Source organism: Anopheles gambiae, chromosome 3, assembly GCF_943734735.2.
Source record: "Anopheles gambiae chromosome 3, idAnoGambNW_F1_1, whole genome shotgun sequence".
NCBI lineage: Eukaryota > Metazoa > Arthropoda > Insecta > Diptera > Culicidae > Anopheles > Anopheles gambiae.
The window spans coordinates 19,296,221-19,322,676 of NC_064602.1; the positions used below are offsets into that span (position 1 = coordinate 19,296,221).

The following is a 26,456-nucleotide window of genomic DNA, read 5'->3' on the forward strand; positions in this document are numbered from 1 at the left end:
AATTACATCCATTTCCCGGCGTACTTTATGCGGCCGACGGGGTCGCGTCGTCTTTGCGTCTTAGATTATTAATTAGATGGCTACATTATTAGTCCACCACGCACAGTGTCAGCTACACACCACAGCTACATGTACAGACACACACACACACACACGCTGATACATTCCCAGTATGATGCCGTCTACTCGAAGGGTGCCAGTTTGTTAGAAGAACTTGTCACATTTTTCTCTATTTAACGGCTGCTTTCATCCTGAGATTGTTACGGTTAATCAGGTCTAGAGCCAAGCAATGCCGATCATTCTACATTAGTTTCTATTTTGCCACAACGATAAACCCCAAAAACAGTTGTCTTTTCTTGCTCACCGTGCTCGAATTGAAGGGTTTTACGTATTTAAATCTGCTCATCTGCAGAGTTTTAATTATAATTTTGATTTTCGAGTGAGCAAGAAACCAACCACAAGTAGGAGTTATTGATTAAATCAGAGTCGTTTTTCTAGATGATTAATTTCTGAAGGAGTTTTCAACAGTATATACATTGTTAGCTTGCTTCTTCCCTTCCATATTACATATTTGAAAAATATTAACAAAACGTATCAAATAAATAATCCAACTCTTTCCCAAAGAAAGTCCCCTTGGGAAAGCAGACCGCTTCTGGGCAGCTTTCGGTTTAGGGAAACAGGGCGACTTAGGCGTTAGTGTGTGCGGTTAATATGCGCTTGTTGTGGGGGGGGGGGGGGGACGGGGGGACAGTAATAATCTTCTCCGTGCGTGAATCTGCAGCGCACAGGACGAAACGAAGCGGAACGAAAGCTTGCAGAAGGCAAACGATTAAAAGACGGACACCGAAACCGGGAACTGCCCCTTGCTTGCAATTTCGCCAATGAATGCCCGTATCTGTAAATGGGGCTCTGCTGGTGTAAGGAAAATAAATCAGAAAATCATCCATTTACGAAGAAAACGGTAAGAGACTCCTACTAAACGTCAGATCAAATACTTTTATAGGAGAGGGGCATACAAATAAGAGGAATGGAAAAAAACGAGAAGAAATTGACTACGTCTTTAGCCGCTTAAATACTTCCTGCCCCTTTGCCTTGGCGTACGCCAATCCGCACACACGCGTGCCACAACACGAGGAGGCTTTACTGATGCTCTTAGCTTGGCTCTTGCTGCAAAGCTCTGTGCAAAATTATATTGCATTGCCTGCATTGCGTTATCTTTTTTTTTTCTTTTTAATGTGCTATTTAGCTTTTCATTCCCCGTGTCTTTTTTTTTACAATCGTATAAATGAATAGGTTTAAAATAACAAGCCTTTTATTAATTAATGGCACTCCAGTAGCCCACGGCAAGGCCACAGTGGCTGTGCGTTTCCCCGTTGCCCGCCTGTACGCTCGTTGAAGTCGCACGAAGGATCTCCGCCGAGAGAGCACAGTAGAGGAAGAGGCAGTGTACACATTAGATATCTCAATCTGAACGCTGCTTCCAAAGCACGGCAGTTTTATGCACGGATTGCACACAGTGGTGGCCGGCTGCCGGCAATAAATCATTCTTTTCTCCATTCCCGCGAAAGGCAGCCGAGCCGAAGGGGAGGTGTTTTTGCAGCATATTAAATTCATTCAGCTCGGTTTGTGTTTAAAAATTCATCGTGAAGGTAAAATAACCGGCACAACCCATAGGGCACCGCTCCATGCACGTTCGCAAACCATAAATAGTTTACAGCAGGAAATTAATAATTAAGTCACGAGCAGCTTGGCGAACACGTTGGCCTAAGTTTGGCACTGTTTGCGGCTGAACCACAAGAAAAACCGGCAAACACAAAAAGCTCTACAAATTCATTCTTAACACACTTTTAAGGGGATGAAATGATTCATAATTCTTTCATATCAAATTGTTATTTTTTTCTTAAAAAAGGCAATTGCAGGTCAGTTTTGAAAGAAAAGAAATACACAGAAACAAAACAAAAATCCAACATAATTAAACCATATTGTACCACCCATGGGCAGAAGCAATATAGGAAACCGGTACGGACCTTGGAATTCAGTCCACCTTTCCGTGGGTAATTTCCTTCGCACCCTTTCTTCGCGATCGTTAAATGCAGTTCATCTGTTCCAAGGGAACGGGGAGCAAGATTTACTTTTATACTTCTCTCCCCTTAATATGACCACAACGTGTGTGTGTGTGTGTGCACCATATGGGTTGTGTGCAACAACAACAACAGCAACAACCATCACACCAAAAAGAAAACGGCAAGATAGTCGGCCACGCGAGCACAAACTTAATTCGTTTAAGCCCCAGCCGTCTTACAAAACCTCCGGTACAAATAATGGAAACCGGGCACAGCCCGAAAGATAAGACAAAAGCGCTTTCCTTTCTCCCATTTCTCTCATCCCTATCCGGGGGCCAGGCCACCAGCAGCAGCAGCATATGTGTTAAGCTAACATCTGATTGCGGCTCGCTTAAAGGTTTAATTAATTTTCATTATATTCGTCCCTCGCATTTGTGGTGGTGCATCGTGGTGGATATGTATGTGGATCGGCTTCGCGATCAAGTGGAAAAGAAAATTACTTCATTCCATGCTGCCCACGGTACACAGGAACCACCAGGTGGCCCTTTTCCGGCGGTGGCGGTGGTATACAGTTTAGGGAAGAAATTTGTCGATTACCCGGTGGGAAACGGGGGTCTTTTTAGCTTTGATAATTGTTCGCGAGCAGGTTCGGAAAGGTTTGCCGCTCTTCTAATTACTATCGAGCAGCTTACCGGAACAGATGTGCAGGGAAAAGGTACCAGGAAGGGATTTCCTTTATTGAGGCTTTTGTAAATTAAACAAACAAAAAAACTGCTTCATTTTGCAGTGATTATTGCTGAAACTGAAATCAATGTAAATTCCGAAATTAAGTGCCCCAGAAGCTGCTCTACTAAGGTAAGATTATACAAGCTTTTGGGGAAGCTTAAAGATAACTCATAAAGGTAGCACATAAGATACCTTCACTGTTCTAGTAAGAATACATTGTATTATATTTCAAAAACATAGCTACTGGTGTGTAGGCGGTCCCGTGGTACAGTCGTCAAATCGAATGACTCAATAACATGCCCGTCATGGGTTCAAGCCCAGAATGGACCGTTCCCTCGTAGCAAGGATTGACTATCTGGCTACGTGGTAATGAATTAAGTCTCGAAAGCCTTGTTTCAGGCTGGCATGTTCGCGTAGGACGTTACGCCAAATAGAAGAAGAAGAAGAACTACTGGAGTATATTTTATGGGTAACATTTTGCTAACGCAAAAAATATAAAAAATGACATAAATAACTGCATTTATTCTGTTTTGTTAAGATGATTTTTGAACAAATATTTTCCCACATACGTGTCTAATTAAATGCGCATAACAATGTAAACAAACCAATGTCGAGGAATGAATCGGATCGTGGTAATGAACCAGAACAAAATAGTTGTTTCTTTAAAGAAAGTATCTCCATGAACTAGGTACTGTATAGACCTCGTTAGTCCGTTCAATGACGTTAAAAGATAATAAAAAATAATAAAATGAATTATCATTAAGATTGAACAACAATTTGCCAAACTAGATGACGAAAACAAAACAGGAATTGGATGACAAAACCGAAAATAAAGCACCCAACAGTGATGAGCACAAGTGTGATCGCTACAAAACTATGCTTGTGATGGGCGCTGAAAATGCCGAGAAAAAGGAAAATGGTATGCAATGTTTGTTTTTCGCTGACGAACATAACAGATAGAACTAACCGAAATTAGAACAAAAATTACAAAAAATCAAAAAACCAAGCATTCAAGCCGTACCTGAGACGGAATGGCGTCGCAGCGTGCTGCGCAAACGTCGCAGCGGCTTTGCACCGGTGAGGTAGATGGCATTGGCCGAATGGTGGCTAAGGCTGCGCGTGTGACGCCGCCGCACCCCGCACAGGGCCGGCGCGCCCTCCAGTGGCGGCGGTGGCGGTGGTGGTGGCGGTGGCCCCATCAGCGGCACGGTCGCGACGGTCTGTATGCTAACCGTCGAGGAGCAGCGGGACGACGATCTGGACGAGGTGGAAAAGTTGGAAAAGCTACCACCGGAAGAGCTGCCCCCGCTGCCCCCACTGCCGCCGCTGGCCGTCGCCAGCGGGCCACTATCACCGTTGGCTGCACCACTGCCAGCGCCACCACCACCAACCCCTACGAGCGAGTGGGTGATGGTGGCGAGCAGATTGCTGAGCGTGATGCCACCGCCACTGCCGGGCACCTCCTTGCCGCCCTGCCGCGTACTGGCGTAATGGTGGAACTTGCTCATCGAGGCGGAGGGCGACGGTGGTAGCATCATCATTGCCGCTGTCGTCGAGTTTCCCATTGCCGCGGGCGAGGACATATTGGCCACCGCGGACAAGCCGGAAGACACTACACGAAGAAATTTGGTGTGTTTTTTGGTGGCGGTTTTTTTTAAATTTTGATTTGGAAAATAATTTTTTGTATTTTGTTTTCATACACCGTAGTGTGGGAAGAGAAAAAGAGAGAGAAAGAAAGAGAGAGAGAGGGAAAGAAGAATAGCATACAATTTCTCATTTTTGTCATATCTGTCATATAAAAAATTGATAAATTTTGGAAAATTTTGAACAGTGAGAGATTTAAAAGTTTCTCTTTACAATAAAAAAAAGTTTAAGCCGATTGTGATTTAAGACAAAAAAAAAACTAAAATATTAAAAAAACAAAAGTTTTGCCAAATTTTTTGGAAAACCTAAATAATAATCGTTTTGCTTGATTTGAACCAAAAACTAATGTAATTTTGATGATATGAACGTCAATGAGAAATGTGCAGCTTCACCTCGGTTCGGGTTGTGGTTGAAGGAATGCAGTTCGTACAGCAGATGGGCTCTGAGCCACTGACTGACGTTTGCTACAACGGTTGCAGCATTATTTCCCTCCCAATAAAATGCCATTTTTATCCATTCATTTATGTTTAATTCGGTACACAACACTTCGAGAAATGGTAGTTGATGTTTTGTTTGTTATTTATTTGACTATCGATGTGTGTGTCAGTAAACATCCTTTAACATTGTGCGATCGATCGGTAGCCAATTTTGGCCTCGATCGCAGCACTTTTATCCGACTGAGATGAAGAATGATAAATGTTGATTGCAAATTTCGATAGCATATGAGTGATGGAAAGCGTGAAAAGCGCGATAAGTTTGTTGAGTGGAGTGGAAAACAGAAAAAATAGAGTTTAAAAACGTAAATTTGTGGATGCATAAAACATCGAGGAGCCGAAACAAAAATGGAGCAAGAAAGCCAATCACAAATCTGCAATACACACCACAACAAAACAGATATACATAAATGGCGAAAGGGAACGTGAAAGGTTTGCATGCAAGAAACAATATCTCCCTTTGGCGGAAACAAGGAAACGCTACAGTCAACAACAACAAGATCAGAAACAGACAGACTGGGAAATCATGCAAAACGCGCGTAAGGACACAATTTGGGAGCACATGTTGAGCCATGCAGTTAATAATGATCGCCACTAGACGAGGGGGGGTGGGTGGAAAAAGCAACACAGACAGGGAACCGATTGGTCGAAAGAAGCACAAACCGCATATTGGCCGCCGAGCAACAGCTTTTGCCGGTTTGAGTCGGGGAAAGATGTCGAAGAGAACATGTTACGCGATCGTCAACGAGGTTGAGTGTTAGATGGGGCACGATGGAGACCCCTATTAGTAGAGGAAGCTCTTCCTAGACGGCACACGGCGCTGGACAACGTTTTTCAACACACACACATTGAGAGTAATAGTATAAAACAACGGTTTGCACACCAAAATGGACACACATACCCACACAAACTTGTCGGTGCCAAACGAGAGTGAACAGAGGGATCAGCGTTAAATGAAGAAGAACAATTCCCGTCGAACAAAACTAAACAAAACACACACATATACACACCGAGGTCCTACCACCCTTGTAGTGATGGTTGTGCACGTGGTGGGGCTTAGGCAATCGCTTTTTTGCAGTTTTAAATAAACCATTTTGTACGTGATCTTATCGGGGCAGAGGATCATCATTTCCAGGCTTGTCCCGGAGGGCTAATCTGTTGTCTATCCTACCTTCCCGAATCGAATCGGATCGTTTTTCCTCACCTCGTATTTTTGCGCTAGACTAACTAGAGCAGAGGGAAGCAGCGCATCAATAATTCATGCTAACACATGGCCCAGCCCACAGGCAGCAGCAGCCGCTAATAAGCATTGAGTGTGTGGTGGGGTTTTGATTTTCCTTCTATTATGCCTCTAGTGCCTTTTTGTTTTGTTTTTTCTCTTCCACCAACAGTGGCGCCTTTTTCATCAAGGTTGTGAAGCAATTAAGCTACTAGCTACAAATTGAAAATTAAACTAAACTTTACTCAAGAGTGCCGTTTTTCTTTTACTATCGCTGCTGCTGCCTTCTTACTATATTACACGTGGCTGCCCCATCTGATAGAGCTGTCTGCAGACCGGCGCCAATTAGTTACGCTACATTATGACTAATTTATTGGTTTATGCTTTTAAGCTTGGAATTTATAGATGCGCACGGGGTGTTGCGGTGTGTTCTTATTAAAAGTCAATAGTATGAGTGGGGGGAAAAAAAACCACCCTAAATTAGTAGTGCATGGATGCATCTGCGCCGAGAGCTGTGCTGCTACTAGATACACATCTAATTTTGTTATCTTTTGCTTTTTAACATATTTCCTAGCGATGTACTACACACTAGTTTACAAGATAAAACTTGCAGCTTGTGTTTTGGCTTGGAGAAAAAAAAAAGTGTCCGCGATTGCCATCCACTGTGTTCACAACATCACATGGGTGTTTTTGTTTGGTGGTTTTGTGAAGCAAATATGATACAAATATTCCCCAAGTTCAGACGACCCGATACACGGGCGCAATAAAACATCGAAAGCGAACATTACGAATCCTAGTTTGCCATAACCTTTTGAAGAGGGTTTTGTTGATCCGAATGTTGAAAGATAGTCCGAAACAGTGAGCCAAAAACCCATTCATCCTTTCCTATCCCGTTCTTCTCGCAGTGCACTGCTATACTTCAATACGCTGCTGCAGTCTATTTGGCAAGTGTGCTTAATGTGTGTGTGTGCGTGTGTTGCAATGTCGGAGGAGAGAGAACTTTTCTCTTCCACTGCATTTCCAATATTCGTTTCAATAACCAGGAATATAAGAGAACCCAATAAAAAAAAGTTAACTCAAACGGACGGTGATATTGCCCGTGGGCAGAAGTTTGGCAGCAATTTCGAGCAGCACAGAAAAGCACAGAAGCAATAGACACAACAGCGAGCATCGAAGCATTTTGGTGGCGAAGGCGAAAAAGGACGTCAGCCGTTCGGACGGCAGTCTCGTCAATTCGGGATGAGTAGAGGCGCGAGTGGTTAGAATGATTTAGTTTTGGTTTTTTTGTTTTAATTTTTTGGTAAATTTTGACCATAAAAAAAGCGCTCTTTACGGGGAGACAGGATTGCCGAAGAGTCGTTGGAGCACGGAAAATGAGGGCCCGGAGGGTTACAGCAGAGGAACCGAACGGGAAACGGGAAAAGTGTGGTTTGGAAAACGATGGAAATTAAAAGCAATATCGAAGGGGTTGGAAGAGAGCTAAAGAGAGGAAAAATAGAGAGGAAAAGAGAAAGAGAGAGTATGTGTGTGTGTCGATGAACAATACGAACCAAACAAAATGGATAAAAAAACCCAAAAGAGGAAAAAAACAAATCAAACAGTTTAATAGAAAAAGTTTGCTCCCGCTCTCATTTAAGTGCAATCGTTGAGGAAAAAAGGGTTATTATTATGATAGGATATGGTTTACAATGAGGGGGAGAGAGAGAGCGAGAGATACAGCAAAATAATATGTTCCCGAAGGAAGGAATAAGCTTGAAAAAGGATGAATTTTTAGAAAGAAAAGCCATAATTTAGTAACATTAAAGCCAATAATAGGAATAGAGAAGAACTTTTTGCGATGATTGAAAGTAAGACAGTAAAGATGTAAAATGGATAACAGTAGTGTTTGAGTGGATAGAAAACAGAACAAACTTAAATACTGATAAAAGTATAAATAAAGCAAGAACCAATAGCGGGACAGAGAAGAGGGAAAGATAGTTTATTGTTTCGTTCGGAGTGAATGAACCACAACGATGGAAGGATAATGGGTAGCTTTTAAAAAGGGAAGAATCAGTACACACTCGGTACCATGTGTTGGAGGGGAAGAAGAGTAGAAATGGTGATAAAACCAAAAATATCAGAAGAAAAAAAAATCATATTATAGGTCGTACCATGGTCAGTCGAGGAGGACGAAAACTCATTGGTAACGGCGATCGTGCTGGTGCTGCTACTGTTGCTACTGTAGTTGCTGCTGCTCCTGTTGCTCACGATGCTGCTGCTGCTGCCGCCGATGCTGCAGCAGCCGCTACTACTAACGACACTCGGTGTGGCCGGGTGTGGCCCAACTACTGCCCCGGTTGCCACTGCCTGCGTGCCATGGTGCGGATAGGGAGCGGGATGATGCGGTGGAGGAGGATGTGGCAGGTGCGTGGGATGATGGGAATGGTGGGAGGAGGTGGAAGGAAGCTGCTGCTGATGGTAGTGACGGGACGGTTGATGGCTGCGGGTTGACTGTAGGGGGGAAGTGGTGCTGCCACCGCCAGCGTCACTGCCAGCCGATTTCTTCACCGACGTCGTCCGGCGATAGTTTGGCGATTGGGCAGTGACACCGAGCCGCGGTGACCCAACTAAACCACCGCGAGTAGGCACACCACCACCACCACCGCCTTGGCTGGCACTGGCGTGTCCCGGTGGCACCAGCGGGACGTACGCATCGCTTGGCGAGCAGGACCCGATGCTCGCTAGCGACGAGTTGCTGCTGAACATGGCAGCCGGCGTCGAGGCGACGACATTCCCAGTGCTCACGGCAGGTGTAATGCCCGCAAACGGAACGATCATCGGTGCGTGATAGGACGAATCGGAGGAGGATTGGAACGGACCGACGAACGACGGCGAACAGGCGGTGGCGGCGGCGGCGGCAGCAGTGGTAGAGGTACAAGCAGCAGTGGTAATGGTGGAAGTGGTCGAGGTGTTGAGGGAGGAGGAGTTTTCGGCACAGGCTGGCAGGCTAGGGTTCGCCACGACTGGCGGGCGCGGTTTCGCGCCCGGTGCACCAGCACTGTACGGCAGGCCGGCGGAGGTGCCTGCTTTCGGCGGCGAGCCGACCAGCACGACCGTATTGACGCTGGTGGCCGACGACGACGATTCCGAGTTCTGCCCATTGTTCGACTGATCCTCTGGAAGATGCACAACAGAGTGAATTTATTGTGGCCCTTTGCCCTTTTGGGGAAAACAGTGGGGAAGTGTTTGGGGGATGTGATTTGGCAGGACTTGTCAGGTCGGTGCGATGAGCTTTGGCCACGTGTGTGTCGCTTGGTACGAAGAACACAGGTTTAGCGATAGAGAGAGGGAGAGATAATATGTGTAGGTATGGGTGAGAGAGAGAGCGAGAGATAGGAAATGACGTAATGGAAAGAGAGAGAGAGGACAGCGCACGAAGAAGTTGTGATCAAGTTGGAGAGTATTGCGCATCGTTCGAATTATTCGCCTAATATAAAGGAGTTTTTGGAGGACAGAAGAAACCACCAGAAATTGGATGAAACATGGTGCAGACGAAGAGATTTCGAATGCTCGAAGCGATCACATGGAAAACGATACAACGGTAGAACATCTTCAAATACCTTAAAATGCAACAGCAGATCGCAGAGCAAAAACTGATGGCAAAAACCCCTGTCCTAATGTCAGCTCAAGGTGAAGATAATGCGCAGAAAGTTAAACACGAGCTGCAGATTCACGACATCTTTTCCGAACACACAAAAAGGATTGTTTGGTAAAACCGTCCACTCAGGAAAGAGATACATACAGGTACGAGGATCAAGTTATTTCGTCGCTGGCTTTAGGTAAGTACATTCACGGGACGTTAAAGGGGACGTTGCTTGGTTCGAATTTAAAATTTCAACCCCCTTGTGGTGTTATTTTGAGTACTTAAACAAGCCCCCAAAAAAAAAAACTTACAAAATTAGAATCAATACGCAGAAAAGGGTAGAAGGTAAACCAAACAACTAAAACTATACGTATGGTCTGTGTGTGCGTGTGTGGTGTTAGCTCACAAAACAAACGCTATGCTAGGAAGACTGAGACACTGAGATCAAACAGGAGTAAATTAAAGAAGATGAAAAACAAATAGAAAAAAAAACTCTCACACTAACAACTACTGATAACGAGAAACAATTCTACGATAGAAAAACTGCAGAACACATCAATCGAAAACGTTGCTTTTAAAACCAAATGTGTGAATGTGAGTAGATAATAAAACCATTAAAAAAGGATGTAAAGAAAAACAAATAGGAAATCAACTCGGTAAAAACAAAAACACAAAAACACTACACCTGTTAATCACTTTCCCTTTCTTTTGGTGGCTAAATGTAATGGTTACAAATTCCAAATAAGAAAACAACGGCCAAATCAAATCGAATGATCAATCAGTACATAACATTAGAAATTATAGTGATAAAAAAGGACAAACATATTTAAACAAAATATAAAAATAATCTAATTACTTTAAAAATAACTGTTAAAAATATACAAAACTACTACAAATGTTATAAATATTATATAAAAAAACACTTCATTGACAATAAAACAAAAGTGATCAAATAAATCGATAAAATATGAGTAATAGCAACCAATACGAAAGAGAAAAATCATCTAGCAACTAACAAACTGTCTACGCGTGAGCGAGTGAGCAAGGGCGTACAATATATAGTTGAAGGGAGAGGGAAGTAAAAAACGTTACAATACTCATAAACGGTAAGTGTGAAAACAAACACGGAACGGGGATAAAACAGGAGAAGAATAAGTGTGTTTAACTTAAAGAGCAAGTAACAGTTCTAGTGCGTTATAAACCTACGACAAAGACAAGGTAGTGTGTGTTTAGCTAGTTTGCGGAAAGAAAGGGAGGAGACAAATCTAAGATGTGAGATCAATGGGGGGGGGGGGGGGGGGGAAGGGGGAAAAACAGGACCGTAGGATATATGCTAAGTCTACATAAACCATATCCTGTCTGCGTCCTGGTGCTAAATACTAATGCTAATGGGGGGAGGAGGTAGGTTTTGTTCAACAGTTCTTCCAAGGTCGTGGAATTCATAAAACCAGGGAACAACGGGGCGTTATAAAGTTTAAATATTAGCAAAATGTACGATATAGGGAGAGGGTGGTTACAGGTTTAACTCTATAATAACAATGAAAAAACAAACAAACGAGAAGCCACTTACCGCTAGACGGGGAGCAGTTGATCGGTTTCTGGCCGGTGTGCGTCTGGCGGCGGAATAGCATCGACGTTGGCTTCGAGGCGGCGTTCGCCGACGACGATCGTATCCGTATCATGGGACCGAGGTTATCGTCCTTACTCTTTGCCGACCTGGAAGTTGAAACGAAAAACAGGAGTTAGTGTTGCTGTTCTTGCAACGCAAACGTAAACGTTGGCTGACCGTCTTTTAGCCAAAAGGTAAGCTAATTTGACACACGGTTGAGCTTTTGTGCTTGACGCGTTCATGCGTTGGGAAAGATTCACTTTCCGACCAAACGTTCACCAGCGCCCAGCGCTCACACCCGTGTAATCAGTTTTGCACCAATCAAGCTAGCTAATGCCGATCCGAAGGACAACCTATTAGTGTTGCCACAGGGCGGGCAATTGACCCTGTGTCCAAGGAATCGAGCGAGCTATTAATTTCAGTTAAATCACTCCAAACTCCCGCCCGCCCGGCAACGTCACAAAGGCAGGAAGAAAGCAGAAACCAGCCAAAGGACTGGACACACAAACGTCGTTATCGATTGCAGTTTTGTTGCGCACCAGCCCCGTAATAGACTCCTTCGAGAAAGCAAGCGAAGAAAAGGAGCCCGTTCAAAAATAATGCTGTCCCAGGAATCTTGCCTCATTTGCCGAGAAAGAGAGCGCGGCGTTAGTATCATGCTGCGACGAGCATGGTGAAACAAAAACCCGAAAGAAAGCTAAACTGCCCTCCCCAATGCCAGACAGTCGGGAAGGGATGTTGAAAAAAGCTGTCGAAACAAAACAGCAGCAAAAAACCCATGCTGAATTCCTGATGGACGACAGCTTTTGCACGCTCTGCGGGAAAGCAACAGACGACACACACAGTCTCTCATCCCCCTTATTTTTTTCTCTCTCCCCGTTTACCGGCAGTCAACCGTTTTTCCGGCTTTTCCGGGCAGCGTCTACATGCAACAGGTTGGTTGCGCTGATGGTGTGCTGCTGTGGGGACTCGCTCCAGACGCATGGTTTTTATGGTTGTTTTTTTTTTTTTGGGGGGGACGTTGAAGACATTGAGACGAACGTCTTCCACGTTTTCCGGGGTTGACGAGCGGGCTTTTTTGTTCTTGTTTTTTGTTGCGCCTCTCTCTCTGGGACACATTTCAACAGGAGAAATCTTTTGAAAATCTTGTTAGTCGCCGCCGGTGGTTCGGCAGCATTTCAGGAGCTGCTGGCGAAACGGGCGGAACACAACTAACGAACGACTATATATTTTTTACGGTGGACATCATCTAATATCGATGAAGAAGGGAGTTTGGAGGAATGTATCCAAGCGAAAACATCATTCTCCAGAGAAAAAAAGCGAAACATTCGTTTTGTTTTAGAATGCGTTCAAGACATTGAAAAAGACAGTCTTCTCAATTTGATTTTCTTCCTTAAGCGTGTGCCACCGCCGTCTAGACTGTAGACGGATTAGCGCAGTTTGGCGAAGATCACGAAACTACAAAAGATTAAAAATACACTATTTAAATATGAAACGGGAATATACTCACTTCATGATGGTGGTGTACATGTTTTGCGCGATGATGGAATCCTGCACCTCCATCCAGATTTCGCCCGCTCCCGTTTTGGAGCTGCGGCCAACCTCCAGGTAAAAGTAGCGCTGTGAATGCCCACATCTGAAAAATAATTCGATTAAAAAACATGCGTTTACTCCAACTTCTCCTGCAACGCTTGCGTTCGCGTTGGTTGGTCACTCTTACCTTCGTACCGATGCCAGCAGAAACTCGACATTTTCGGCCCGCTTCTCCTGGTGCGGCGTCAGTTCCGATCCGATGCGGACCAGCGATAGGGTTTTGTCGGTGATGCAGAGCCGATAGTTGCCAAGGATGCCGTAACTGTCGCCGAGCCCCTTGCGCTGCACGTACACTTCCCAAACGTGCTCTGGAGGAGGAGACAACAAAAAATGGGTAGAAAAAGTTAGTTAGCTGAGCTGAGCGGAGGGAAAACAGCAAACAAAAACCTGCAGAAGGAAAAAGTTATATTGCAAATTGAAAGCAAAAAGGGACAAAAACCAGCGCCGATTACAAATTTGTGCTTTGAATAGTTAGCTCTTTCGGCTGGATGAGTCACAAGGAGTGCGCGCTAAACGAGGCGGAACCACCTCACCATCATCCACCCTTCCCAGGACACAGCCGTAACCCACCGCCTGTCACTGGCTTGTCTCGCTCCAGGGTGTCCACAGGGCACTATAAATTATTACCCGGTCGGGTCGTCGGGAATGCCACACGGCAGAGGATAAGTGTGCCGGGGGCGGGTCGATCTGCTGCCGGTAAAGCGAGATGGGAGCGGGAAAAACTGCTTTTCTACCGTGAAAAATCAACCCCACTTACCTCGTTCCAAACAGCAGTACAAGCAGCAGAGCTATCATTCCGTTTTGTTCATTAAACAAACGAAACGAAATGGATTTTTCATTTACTGAATTGTTCGCAGAAAGTTGCGCCGAAAGTGATTCGCTCGCTACACCTGCGTGCCGGGAGCACAGAGGGAGAAAAGAGCTTTCAGTTGTTTGTGTTTCCCTTTTTTGTGTTGTTTTTTTGCTGTTGCAGATAGAACCTAATGGCGACTGGAGAGCACACTCCGATGGGTGCACGCTACTACCTTGCGCGGAAGGTCAGCTGTCTGTGTGTGTGTGTGTGTGTGTGTGTGTGTGTGTGTGTGTGTGTGTGTGTGTGTGTGTGTGTGTGTGTGTGTGTGTGTGTGTGTGTGTGTGTGTGTGTGTGTGTGTGTGTGTGTGTGTGTGTGTGTGTGTGTGTGTGTGTGTGTGTGTGTGTGTGTGTGTGCGCCCGCTCAGGTAAGTGGTAAACTGGTGAACAATTTAATTTAGACAAGGACATGATAGTGTTTTCTAATCCCTTACCAATTCCTCACGGGGAAACCCACCCCATTTCCCAGTCGTTTGCTTCTCGATAGGGCTACAACGCTGATCCGGTATTTAGTTTAAACAGATTCCCTTATCGGCCTTCCCTCTCTCTCCTTCTCTCTCTGTCTCTCTGTCCACACGCACCACAAACACCATCCTTCTTTTTGCGAGCGAATTGGTAAATTAATTACTTAATGGGCAAAGCGAGCGTAAAACTTTGCCCCGTTCACTACAGCGCCATCTATCTGGCATCGAACAGTTGAAGGGGTTAAGAGGAGGAAGGTTGTTTTTTCGTGTTTTTATTCCGTTTGTGTGTGTGTTTTTTTTTTCAATTTTCCCAAAACGAAATGAACCGTAGCTTGCTCGGAATTCAAGCGGACTGTTTTTTTTTTTGCTCAATTGTGTTTGGTAAATATTGTTGTGAAATGATCTCATGGTTGTGTTTTCTGTGTCTAACCTATCAAAACTAAAACGAATATTTTTTATCCAAACAAGCTCACTGTTTTCGTGGCAGTTATCTTTCCCGTGAGGTCATTGGTTGGCTAAAACCCGTCAAAACAAGTTTTAACGCTGTTTTAGCCGACTGTGTCCTTTAATTACTTGTATTGTTGTTTGTCATTGTCATGTGTGCATAAAGCTGTGTCAGAATATTCCCTGTTATTAATTTTGTAGCCCAATTGGACCAGATATTCTCCAAGTCTTATAGAATCTGCAAATAAAAACATACGAACCTAATTTGGTACCCAGTACGGTACAATTATTGGATTAAAAACACAAACATAGCATGAAATATTGTAATATGAAAACAAAACAAAATGTCTAATATGATCCATTTTGAAGCTGAGAATCCCTATCAGAATATTCCCTATTATTAATCTTGTTGCCCAATTGGACTAAATATTCTCCAATTCTTATAGAGTCTGTAAATAAAACCATACGGACTTAATTTGGTACCCAGTACAGTACAATTATTGGATTAAAAACACAAACATAGCATGAAATATTGTAATATAAAAACAAAATGTCTAATATGATTCATTTTGAAGCTGAATTCTTAATTTGATACATAACCGTTTACAGGTGTCTGCACTAAACTGTATAAGCATGAAAAACAACCTTTCCACAAGAGCATTGCACACCGTTCGAGTGGTAGTAGTAGTAGTTGTAGTGGATAAGTAATTATGCGCCACGACTGAGTTTTTTTCCGCCCCGTCACATCATGTCTAGGTACGTGTGCCCGTTTTGCGAGCAAAAGCGCCACCACTTCACGTGAAGATAAACAAGCTTAGTGCTTATTTTATACTTCCCCGTACGTCCTCGCGCACCAAAATTCCAAGACAGACCACCGCCGCGTGCCAGAGTTTTAACCAAGCCAGAAGGACATGCCGCGTCTGAGCGACAGGTAAAACCATACGCCAGATAATCGGTGGAACAGGCACACATACCCGCTTACGTGATGCGACAAACTGTCACACTAGCTTTTTGTTAACTCACTAAGTCCGGAACACCGGAGCACATCATGCCCAGACTAAGACCAGAGAGAGGGAGAGCGAGGCCTACCACACAGTAAGTAGACTTCTTGGGCGGTGAACAAAAATAGGAATTGCTCAACTCTAGCGCCTCTAGAGTGGTGGCAGACACCACCACCACCACCACCACAAGATGATAAACAAAACTAAAATAAGTTTCGCGTGAAGGGAGAGGCGGTTGGGCCCAAGGAGCAGAAAATTCGCAGACATTATATAGTTTCCGTTTTACATGAGTGCATCTTGCAAGGGAAACCCCATTAACTTAGACAGATAGGCAGGAGGAGAGAGAGATAGAGACAACGAAAGGGCAAGAACATAACTGCATAATGTTTGCCTGCTTCCCGTCACGGCAAACCTCCAGCCCCCGCCTAGTCAACGTTGTGCATCGGTGCATCACTTTTCACCGGCAAGTGTTTCCAAGCCACTTCCGCCGCATCATAGACATACATCACACCCAGCACCCCCCTTGTGCCCTTTGCCATCCTCTCACCTCTCTCACCCGTACGAAGATCTCACTAAGGAACAAGTGTCACTGATCCTGCAACCGCATCTACCTTCCACCGACAAACAGGGGAATGTGGGGTGGATTTCAGGTTTAATGGTTTCTGACTGAATTGCGATGCACGCGCCACGCCTAATTAATGAGCAAATAACAATTCACTCCAAGGCAGCCACCGTCGCCGCTACCATGCCTAGACAGCAGGGTATGTGTGTGTGTGTTTGCAAGGTCGGTTTTTAAAGAGCCCTTCCTTTAGAGAGCAGCAGCGAGAAAGCACCCCGGAGATGTGTTATTACTTGGTTTTGCCTCTAACTGTTCAGAATCGGAGGTACGAAACGGATCCACCGTAAACTACTGAGACATGAAACAAGAGGAGAAGAGGGGGTTTTAAAAAGCAAATTGCACACACACACACACGGGATGGCCGCAGGCAACAGCCATCAGAAACGTGCACGCGCCGCCACCACTAGTTTCATTTACTTTTCGGTCCAATTAATCGATAATTGGAGACGACAGTGAATTACATGCCTGTGGCTCTCGTGTCTCATTCCCGATGGCACCAGCCGGAACAGAAAGGGGGAGGGCAACAACAACAACAACAAAAAAAGAAAAGGATCTTTGCTGGGTCTTGATTAGGGCAGGGCAGCGAATGAATGGGGGAGTCGTCATCGCTAGTTAGGCTGGAAGTAACAACCTGCTCAACCTCATCACCTCGTACTAGCACCATTTCGACTCGACAACAAATTTTACACCCAATCCTCTCTGTCTCCCTTTTTTTACTGAAGCAAAACAACACACTTCCGGCAACAGGTCTGGGGGGAGAGGGGAGAATACTGAGCCGGCTAGAAGAGCCGACGGCGGCGGCGCGTTCAATTGTACGCTTAATTCAATTCAATTAGCGACTAATTAGTTCCACGTGGTGTGTGTCCAATACGGTTGGAGAGCCGTTGGACACAGTTTTCCTCGGGCATGCCACCGGAGGAGGGCAGCGACTTACTTGTCTGCATGTGTGTGTGTGTGTTTTGCGTCGCTGATTTTCCTTACGGCAGCCGGGCCCGTACCCGTACCGAGACACAGCCCTTCTTGTTGGCCATCTCGGCAAACCACAGAGCGCGCGCCCGCGCGCGATGTAGTCGGTGTGTGTGACGGACGAAACTCGCCACCTACTCGGCGAAAAGGTGGTTGGCTACTGTTTTTCCCGTGCCTTTCCGTGCCCTCCTTTTCCTCCCGGGGGGGCTTTATAGCCGGCCGGAAGTGGTCATAGTTCGATTAGCTTTGGATGCGCATCAGTAAGCATGGGGCGTGCGCGCGCACTCTGGTTGTAAAACAGACCACCCCTCCCCCCTGGCGACCCCGACCGATCGAGACACAACACAAAACAAAGCGAAGGAGCGTTTAGGCGGGACGGGCGGGGAAGCGCGCGTAATTGTGTACGGAATTTCTCCTTGAAAATGAATTCGACATCAAAAACAGGCAATTAAATTTTTAGGGCTCGCTGGGGGGAGAGCGAGCTCGTTAAAACATGACAGCAAATGGGCAATACACGTCAACTGATATGAAACATTAAAGGTGAAATATGCAACCGTTAGGTGTGTTTACAGTGTGTCGCCTGGGCACCTTTCAGTGTGTGTTTGTTAAGTCGTTGTTTGCATTCATAATGTTGATGTTATCCGATTGATCATTGATCGTATGACTTTTAACTGGCTCGTTGTAGAAGAATAAAGCTTGTTAGATATGGCATAAATTAAAGACAAGGTTTTGATGATCTAATCGATGTTGCCCACATCATTCAGCGTTTACTGAACACTTTTAACGTACGTGCATAATGTCCAGAAAAGCTACAAATGCCCCTTCCTCAAGCTAGAAACAGAAAAAAAACGCTAAATCACTAACGTCCGTAACAGAACTGCATCATCATAATGCTCGCGGGTGGCAAAGCAATCAAATGATTAGCACCCATTCTCGTCAAGAAAGCAACGTCACAGCGCTTGATGTAAAAAGTACTGTTACAGCTGCAGGATGCGTGCCAAAATTCTTATCCCAAGGATAATGCCATTGCGGATCTCTCACCATTCGTAGACAATGTAAGGGAAAATAAATCAGAAACTTCAACCAATCTTTAATGTATGTGGTGCTGGACAGAATGTACACACACACACCTACACACACAATTCATGACTGCTTCCGGTTCTGGGGCCCTTAAATGACCATTGTACCAAGTACTGTGGAGTGGATAGTAATGGTCTTTCCGCTTCACTCGAAAGTCATTCGAGTGGGCTTATAAAGAAGCTATTACTATTACTTGCGATGGCAAATACACTTTACAGAGTGTTGGAGAGTAAGAAAAACAGAGGAAAAGTAAAAGATGAGAACCTATTTTACTTCTTAACACATATTTCCCTATCTGCCACCAATTCAGGATCCTCAACTGTACCCTGTGTCCAACTATCCAAGATGCACTGAGATGCCATCACCGATATTAGCATGTGATTTTCAGCTTAAATAATCAGTTTTTGCTGGAAATAGCTAAATCCTAATTGATTGGTCGTTGGATTAGAAATTGTACAACGACCAACTTTGATCGATCGATTATTCTTCAAATTCCGACGATCATTTTTACGATTTAGCTCTTAATATGTCTTATCGTATAGCAACTGACTATATCATACCAGGCGGCTTTGACATAGAAGGAAAATGACTAAATTGAGCAATAATTTCATTACTTTAACCCGGAAACCTCACTCCACTGCAACACATTTTAGCAGTCATTTAAATTTCATCATTAAGTGGAATGCAATCCTTTTAAAATGTCAGCCAAATTCCGATCCTAAATTGACCTCCACCACTTCTGTGAAGTAAGTAATACTGGAGGGGGGAGAATTCCACTTAAGAGACTCCTCGAAATACGCCTAATTAACAATTTAAGCACTGTACAGTTGTCCAGTGATTTTCTGAATGGAGCTGCTACGGAGGCCACTAACGCTGACCCACATTCCGGCGACAGTACCCCCCCTTTTCGTGGAAGAAAGATCCGATAGGCGATAGTATCAAGTTCTTGCCCTTCCGGGACACAACTGATGGCACATAAATGTACCCTTCTCCACCCGCCTGCCTTGAAAGATGTGGACACTTTCCGTGAGCGGTATGATTTTTTCCTGTTTTCGGAAAAGGATCCCAAAAACGAAGAAAAAGGGTACCCAGATATTATATTTTCTAACATTTTTGCACGAAAAAACGGACAGCCTGCTCTATTGCATCTTCACCACAAACCGGTGTCACACACACCCATACGTACGCACACCTGTTACCCACGCGTGGTTAGCGAGAGAAGCTTTTCCGAGCAATTGTCTTAGAAAAGGAAAAACTCCCCAGACGGTGTACGATTCACTTTTGGAACCTTTTTCGTCCCTCTACGCATGTGAGATGGAAAAAGCTAAATCCTTGTGCCACAAAAAAAAGAGAAACAAAGAAAGTGAAATCATAGCTCGGTCCCTAGTTTCGGTCACATACAGGCCGTAAATCCAGATTTAATGCAAACTGCCATCGAAAAATGAAGGTTGCTCCCGTGTTGTGTGGATCTGGGGGGACCTTTATTCTCGGGATTGTGCAAAATCTTGCAACTGGGAAAACGAATTCTCCCTCCCCCACATGTCCCCGAAGTGCGAAAAGGATCTAACAGACTTTTTTTGCTAGTAAACACCTATGGCAATTTCTGGGAGTTGATCCTTGTTGCTTGCGGCGGAAGCGCTGGCAAAAAGAAAGATGTCACAAGCGCCCGGCGGTCTCTGGACGCGGAAGTTGCGTTCAGCACACACACACGCACACACCGGTAACCGTAATAAATTTCGATTCAATTACGGACACGAATAAATAATAGCAGATTGCGTGCGTGGTACAGGTTTTCCCTTGGTGTTTGTAGAGACTTGTAACCGGCCGGCGACGAGTGTGAGTGCGTATGTTACTTTTGAATGAAGAACCCAAAGCTTGCGCTGTTTGTTGTGAATGGAATAAGTGCGTAGTATGATACTCGCGTGCTTGAATTAAGACATTTGCTCAGTAAATTGAAGCACTCAATGTTCGTATTCAGACATTATAAGGACTTAATTTAATCAAACAAGGTTCCATTTTAATACAATAAGTAAAGACACAGAATTATGCTGAGCATAATTGAATCTTACCGTCAATCGCAATCTTATTTCCTTTGATATACCTAAACACATTAATTCAATGGAATTTCCCTGTGTCACCGCGAGACGCTTTAGGGTTTTGCATAAAATGTTTTCCAACAAATTAGCTGTTGCTACCCCTTTGCCATGGTACCCGATGACCTCACCGACAAGCTTCGCTTCGGCAAAAGATTTTCCTTCATTCTCGAAACCCAACATTTTCCTCGCCCCAACGTAGCCTTTTCTATGTGTCTGATGAAGATTTACTGGCTTTCAGAACGCTTTTTACACACTGAATCCTGCTGAAGTTGTTATTGTTTGCGTTGCCGTTTTGTTTCGCGAAGTTTGGCGCGTCCCCCCCGCATTAATAAAAAAAAGTACAAAAAATGCGCGACGCCGAAAAACGATTTATCGCCGACAAAACACACAACACCCATCATATGTAATTACGGAAAGTGTAATCGGTGGTTCGTACGGTTCTAGTTTGTTTCGGCCACATTCGGAAAGGGTTGGTGGGTTTGTGGGGGGGGAAAAACACAAGTACAAACAAGGGAAAAACACAACAGATAGCGCGCCCACGACACGATCACAGCCCCTGCGTATGCGAGCTCGTTGCATGATCGCATAAATGTAATCCTTCTAATGCGTCAAAGTCACGGAGCGAAACAGAAAAACAGGGACAAACGACAGGGCTTACCACCTTCCTGTACCCTTGTTGTGTGCGTGTCAGATCGGCTTCGTATGACGACTTTTTTTCTCCCTTAATTCCAATCTCACCTACAACAGGGAGTGAAAATAAAGGCGACAGATGCAACTGGTACACTGCACAAGCCCCACGGAAAGGCGACAGGAGGTTTCGAATCCTAAATACCTTTTCGTTCGCTTTATTTTTTTTTTTGGATCTCTGTTTGGATTAGTTTGAAAATTGTTCACACACCATCATCATCATCATCCTCTTCACCCGGCCACAACCGGCCGGCCAAGGGTGCCCGCGTCGTCGCGTCGGGTCGAAAAGGTTCGTGATTTACTGCAGTTGGATGATTTATGGTTACACTTTTCTGCGGTAGCAATGGCATAATATGGATCTTCGCTTTCCCTCTACCCCCAATTTATCGAGAATGCTCGTGTGTGTGTGTATGTGGTGAGATTAAACTTTATCAAAGGGGAGGAAAAAGCCGAGGATAAAATGGAACGGAATTGAACAAAAAAAAGCAGAAAAAACGCCCAAACCGACACACGAAGGAAGCGTTTCCTAATTTGAGAAAATTGTTTTCCGTTCGCTTGTGGCGTAGGAACGCCAGGAAGGAAAATTACGGTTGATTTTGCATCCATCCGCACCCTGCAATCAGCGCTCTACCGCCGGCCGTGGTGCATTTTATTCGAGCCACAATTATTAGCTTTACAGTTGTGGGGGAGAAGAAACGATGAAATTGCATGTTTTAGTGCACAAAGCGCACATAGGTACACAGGTAGGAAATTGTTTGTTTTCCACGGCTGTACTACTAATTGTTCCGCAAGTTGGTTTAATTTGTTGGTTACTACAACGCGGTAAGATCCATTAAAAAAGGGTTTTTGTATAAAGTGAGCTTTGTGTTTTTGCAGAGCGTTGATTGAGGTACACAATTATCTGCCGGCAAAAGTTTGATTAAATTAATTGCAGGAAGGTCTATGCCCTCACCAGCTGCCGAGAAGTCTGAGAAGGATTCGGAACTCCAATTGAAACGACGTTTGTTTCTTGCCTCTCTAGACAAGTCGAATAATATATTCCACCTCTCACCGGGGAACACTCCAAAAATGGACAACAACATTTTGATAAATCCCTAGATAAAGTGCCATTTACCTTTCGGCGCTGACGGAACAGCATTTGGAGAGCACAAGCACTTGGATTTGGATTTTCAGGCTTTTTTGTGTGTGTGTGAATGCAACATTTTTGCTACAAAGCAAAGCAAAAAAAACGAAACAAGCTCAAATAGACCTGGCCTGAATCTGAAAGTGTTGTCACTGCAAATACTGAGTGGTACAAGCAGGGAAATAAAATAAACAAGATAACAGATCTACTACTACCTAGTGCCGGAATGGCTTTGGCCCGTTTTGAAGACATCATGGGACTTCTGGAGATCTTCAACTGCGTTGGGTGTTGGGGTCGCACGCTGCATCCCAAATACGAGAGACATCCTCCTGCAGCGAACGTCATATCCCGGGTGTTGAGACTTGTCGTGTGGCGTAGTGAAAGACTCTCCAGGCGCTCCAATATATCATTCCACGCGTTTGCACACGCCACGCGCCATGGCGCTGTGTGGAAATGGAGTGATTTATAAAAAAAAAAAAACAGCGCACACACACAATAAACAAGAAAAAAGACGTATGTGCGGAAAGCCCGAGACCTTGTCCGCCCACCTCCGCCTGATGTGATCTTCAGCAATGAAGCCTTTTTCCCTGAAGGTCCGCAGAAGTGTCCACTAAACCACTTGAACGTGGAAGTGCTGGTGGAGTGTGAAAGCCCACCAGCAAGAAGAGTCAACACAGCAACTGTTACCGGCGACAGACGACAGGCGACAGGCGAAGACGTCCACGAAGATGGCCGGTATACAGCGTCAAGCGACAACGATTGGGAATTTATAGGCGATTAATGATTTATTCTTCCACATTAAAAGCTGGAACAACTACACCCCCTGGCGGGAGAGGGAGGGAGTAGTGTAGTGGAGGAGTCGGTCTCGCTGGCTCGGACGGCACACACATAAATAACTGTGTGCGGACAGCGGGGCGAGCGAAAACGCTGCAAATGTATATATTTAACTTGGACGTCGGACAAGTATATTTCCTCCAATTGATACAGATGCGATTATAAAGACGCGCGTGTGAGTTCCGTACCCCCTGTGCCAGGGGCTTTTGACCGTTTGATCAACGGGTTTCTTTGCCAATAGGAGGGGTGGTGGTTTTGTGCCACCATCGCCACCACCACCGCCGCCAACACACACACGGCGGTGGGGGAACAAACAACGAACCGGAATGAAAGATGCAGTTCCGTCCGGTTGGGTCCAAATTGCATTGCGGAGATAAAAGCGAAAAAAAAAATACACACCAGAACGGTCACAAGCGTACACACACAGGCAGTTCCGTTTCTTTGCCGCTCTGGCCAAGAAAATGTACGACACAGAAAAGCTTCTTCAGCGCTGGAAGCAGAAGCCGGAGATGAGGGAAAAGGCATTAACTTCTGATACAATTTATCAGTTTTAATGCTCGCTTAATGGCATTCTTTTGTGTATAAATTTCATAAATAACCCTCATGGACTAGAGCCCGGCTGGTCTCACTATGTTTGCTGCTCCCGCTGCAGCCGAGGAGTTGTTGTCCGAGCATTGGGAGGGGACGCATTTTATTGTATAAACGATTGTTTCGTGACCAACAACTGCCCACTGCTGGCTGGAGAGGATTGGCGTTGTTGTGTTATGTCCAAAAAACGAAAGGAGAAAAATAACGAAAACAAACAAAAAAAAACATAGATGATGGGTGTCTCTAGCTGACCGTAAGCTGACAGGCCCGGACATTTGCGAACAAGTGGCCTAGGTAGCCAGAAGGGCCAACCAACAGCAGCAAGCCTCAAGGATAAAGCATTACGGAGGCAACGCTTCATTAAGGATGCACACCTCGCAATGGGTAAATACGTTCCCTGCCGGCCACTACCGACCAAACCCCGCTGCAGCTGGACCTACCGAGCTAAGGACGCCGCACACGCGGGACAAGCTGGACACAGCAAAACCTGTGCCAGAAAGCGTACGTCGTACGACTGTGAGCAGCATGGAAATGGAGTAGTAGGCGCCACCGCCGCCACTGCGCTGTACGCCAAACGATGAAATGATAAAAAATCCTCCCAACATGTTTAATGGCGAATAAAGCTGGCAAGGCGCACAAGGATAAGCGATTTATCTTCCGGACGACAGTCGCCACACTCTCGCCAATCGTGCAAAACGTGGCGTGTGTGTATGCGATGACAGGGAAAACGGATACCGGATATCGTGCCGAGCAAGAAGCGCGTTTGCACACACTACTAGCTAGGTACTTGCGACCCAGATGTGTTGAGGAATGCAGAAGCTTCATATAGAGAGCATCGCATTATTCTTCAATAAATTGGTCTATTTTATGACGCGACGAAATGGTTGTGAATTAAAATTAACATTAGCCTCATGCTCTGTTTGCTCTTCTGTTTAAGTTTTTACCTTTTTGTTGTTCCCAAATTGTGAGCTTAATGTTTGTAATTTGTTGTCATTCTATCGTTGCTAGTTCAACACTTTTTTTTATACACATGGTTAAATTGGTTTAGAAATTTAATCTTTTCATTTCAATAATATTGTTGGATTTTGATTTTATACAGTAATATTTCGAATATGAATTCAAATAAGAAAACACATATGAATTAGAAGGAACTAAACCATAGGATATAGATAAAACTACTTGACTAATTTGGACTGCATGAAATGAACTGCTCGAACTACAAGAATTAACTTTGTAATGAATTATGTAATGAACTATAGGACAAACGAATAAACAGTTGCAAACAGACCGGCGATTAAGGTGCACTCTTCTTATCAAATTTATACTAAGCTAATATCACAATCACAATAGGAAATGAATTGAAAAAAGAGGAACTCTCCATGCATTGTCTGCAATCACTTGTAAGTGGCATTATTATGAATCAATCACCAATAATAACTGTGTGATCCTCTGATCGATTGCCATTTCTTGTCCCGAGTAACGTATCAATAAGGAAACGTATCCTAACGCAAGTTGGCGCCTTCGCTTACAACTTACAAACTCCACTCGACTCTGTTGCTATAATTAAGTTTCCAACGTAAATGTCGACCAAGATGGCGGGGTAAAAAGAAGCAAAAAAACCCATGAAAAACGCTACGAAAAGTGCAAACAAACATTCAAGTCAAGACGAACTAATTCAATTAGATTCGTTCGTTGCTGGCGCTTGCCGGGAGGCAGCCAAAGACAACCCACTACTTGACGATGAACGGGGGGGGGGGGGGGGGGGGGGAAGAGATGCCATCCTTCCCTCTATTCCTCCCATCCACTATGGAGCACAATCCTTTCCTTCGTTCACTGTGTCCAGAGCGTAAAATGTGCAACACGCACAGCGAGACAGTGCCTGACTGTTCCCACCGAGCCGGGTGGTTTCCCACTGTGCAACTCATCCATTTTATTGCATTTCTATCGCTCGATAGTGACCCCTCACCTTCTTCTGTCTGTCACACGACCACCTGATGGCCCTTCTGCTTCTCTACCAACGACTCGCGACGACTTTCTTAAACTGATAAAAAGTGGCATAACATAAATAACATTTTGGGGGTAAAGTGTCCCTGCGGGGTGCCGCCGGCGGTACTTATCAATAAATTGATGGTCAATTAATGCACCGTAGGTGGTTGGCGTCGGTCCTCCCCAGCCCCTTGCGGTTGAGCGAGAAGGGTAGAGAAGTGTCCTTCTGGTTCATCGAAGCAGCAATCGCGAACGGTAGGAAAAGGAAGCAACCATCCCAAAACGAGAGAACACTGGAAACATCGAACCAAAAATGTAAAAGGAATATTGAACCGTTAGCCCCACACAAGTCTGACCAGTTGAGCAGCCCCAACAGTGTAACAGGTCCTTGGGAGGCGGCGGGTTCATCGATGAGCGTTCGTCTGGGGATCATTACTGTCCAATTACTTCACCCGGCATCGGGAGCAGTTCGGGCACAGCATAATGTGCGTGATTTCTCATTGTGACGGCGGCATCGATTGGCTCTTTAAAATGATTTGGTGTATTTAATGGTCTTGCCTCGTTTGATTTAATTTTTTTTTATTTTTATTAAGATAAAATGTGAAATTTAATGAAAGAGTAGCATTTGACACAAAAGCACGGATAAAAGCACTATAATAATTTTAAATCTCAACAGAACTTACTACTAAAACAAAAAGGAACTAAATGCTACTTCAAAATAAAGAAAGCAACACAATAACAATATAGT

At 44.7% G+C, this 26,456-nt stretch overlaps 1 protein-coding gene across 12 annotated transcripts in view; it reads right to left on the minus strand.

The window, feature by feature from the left end:
- LOC5668075 (insulin receptor substrate 1) overlaps positions 1-26,456 on the minus strand; it is a 216,589-nt gene that overhangs the window by 17,507 nt on the left and 172,626 nt on the right. For 7 of the 12 annotated variants that reach the window (XM_061659762.1, XM_061659761.1, XM_061659755.1 and 4 more), the window contains exons 4-7: positions 13,098-13,278; positions 12,888-13,013; positions 11,339-11,484; positions 8,297-9,301 (exon numbers count right to left, since the gene is read on the minus strand). In XM_061659762.1, coding sequence (XP_061515746.1) covers positions 8,297-9,301; positions 11,339-11,484; positions 12,888-13,013; positions 13,098-13,278 — 1,458 coding nt within the window. Of the gene's footprint in view, positions 1-3,810; positions 4,402-8,296; positions 9,302-11,338; positions 11,485-12,887; positions 13,014-13,097; positions 13,279-26,456 lie in introns of all 12 variants that reach the window. The other 5 variants (XM_061659766.1, XM_061659765.1, XM_061659760.1 and 2 more) reach the window with 2 other exon arrangements.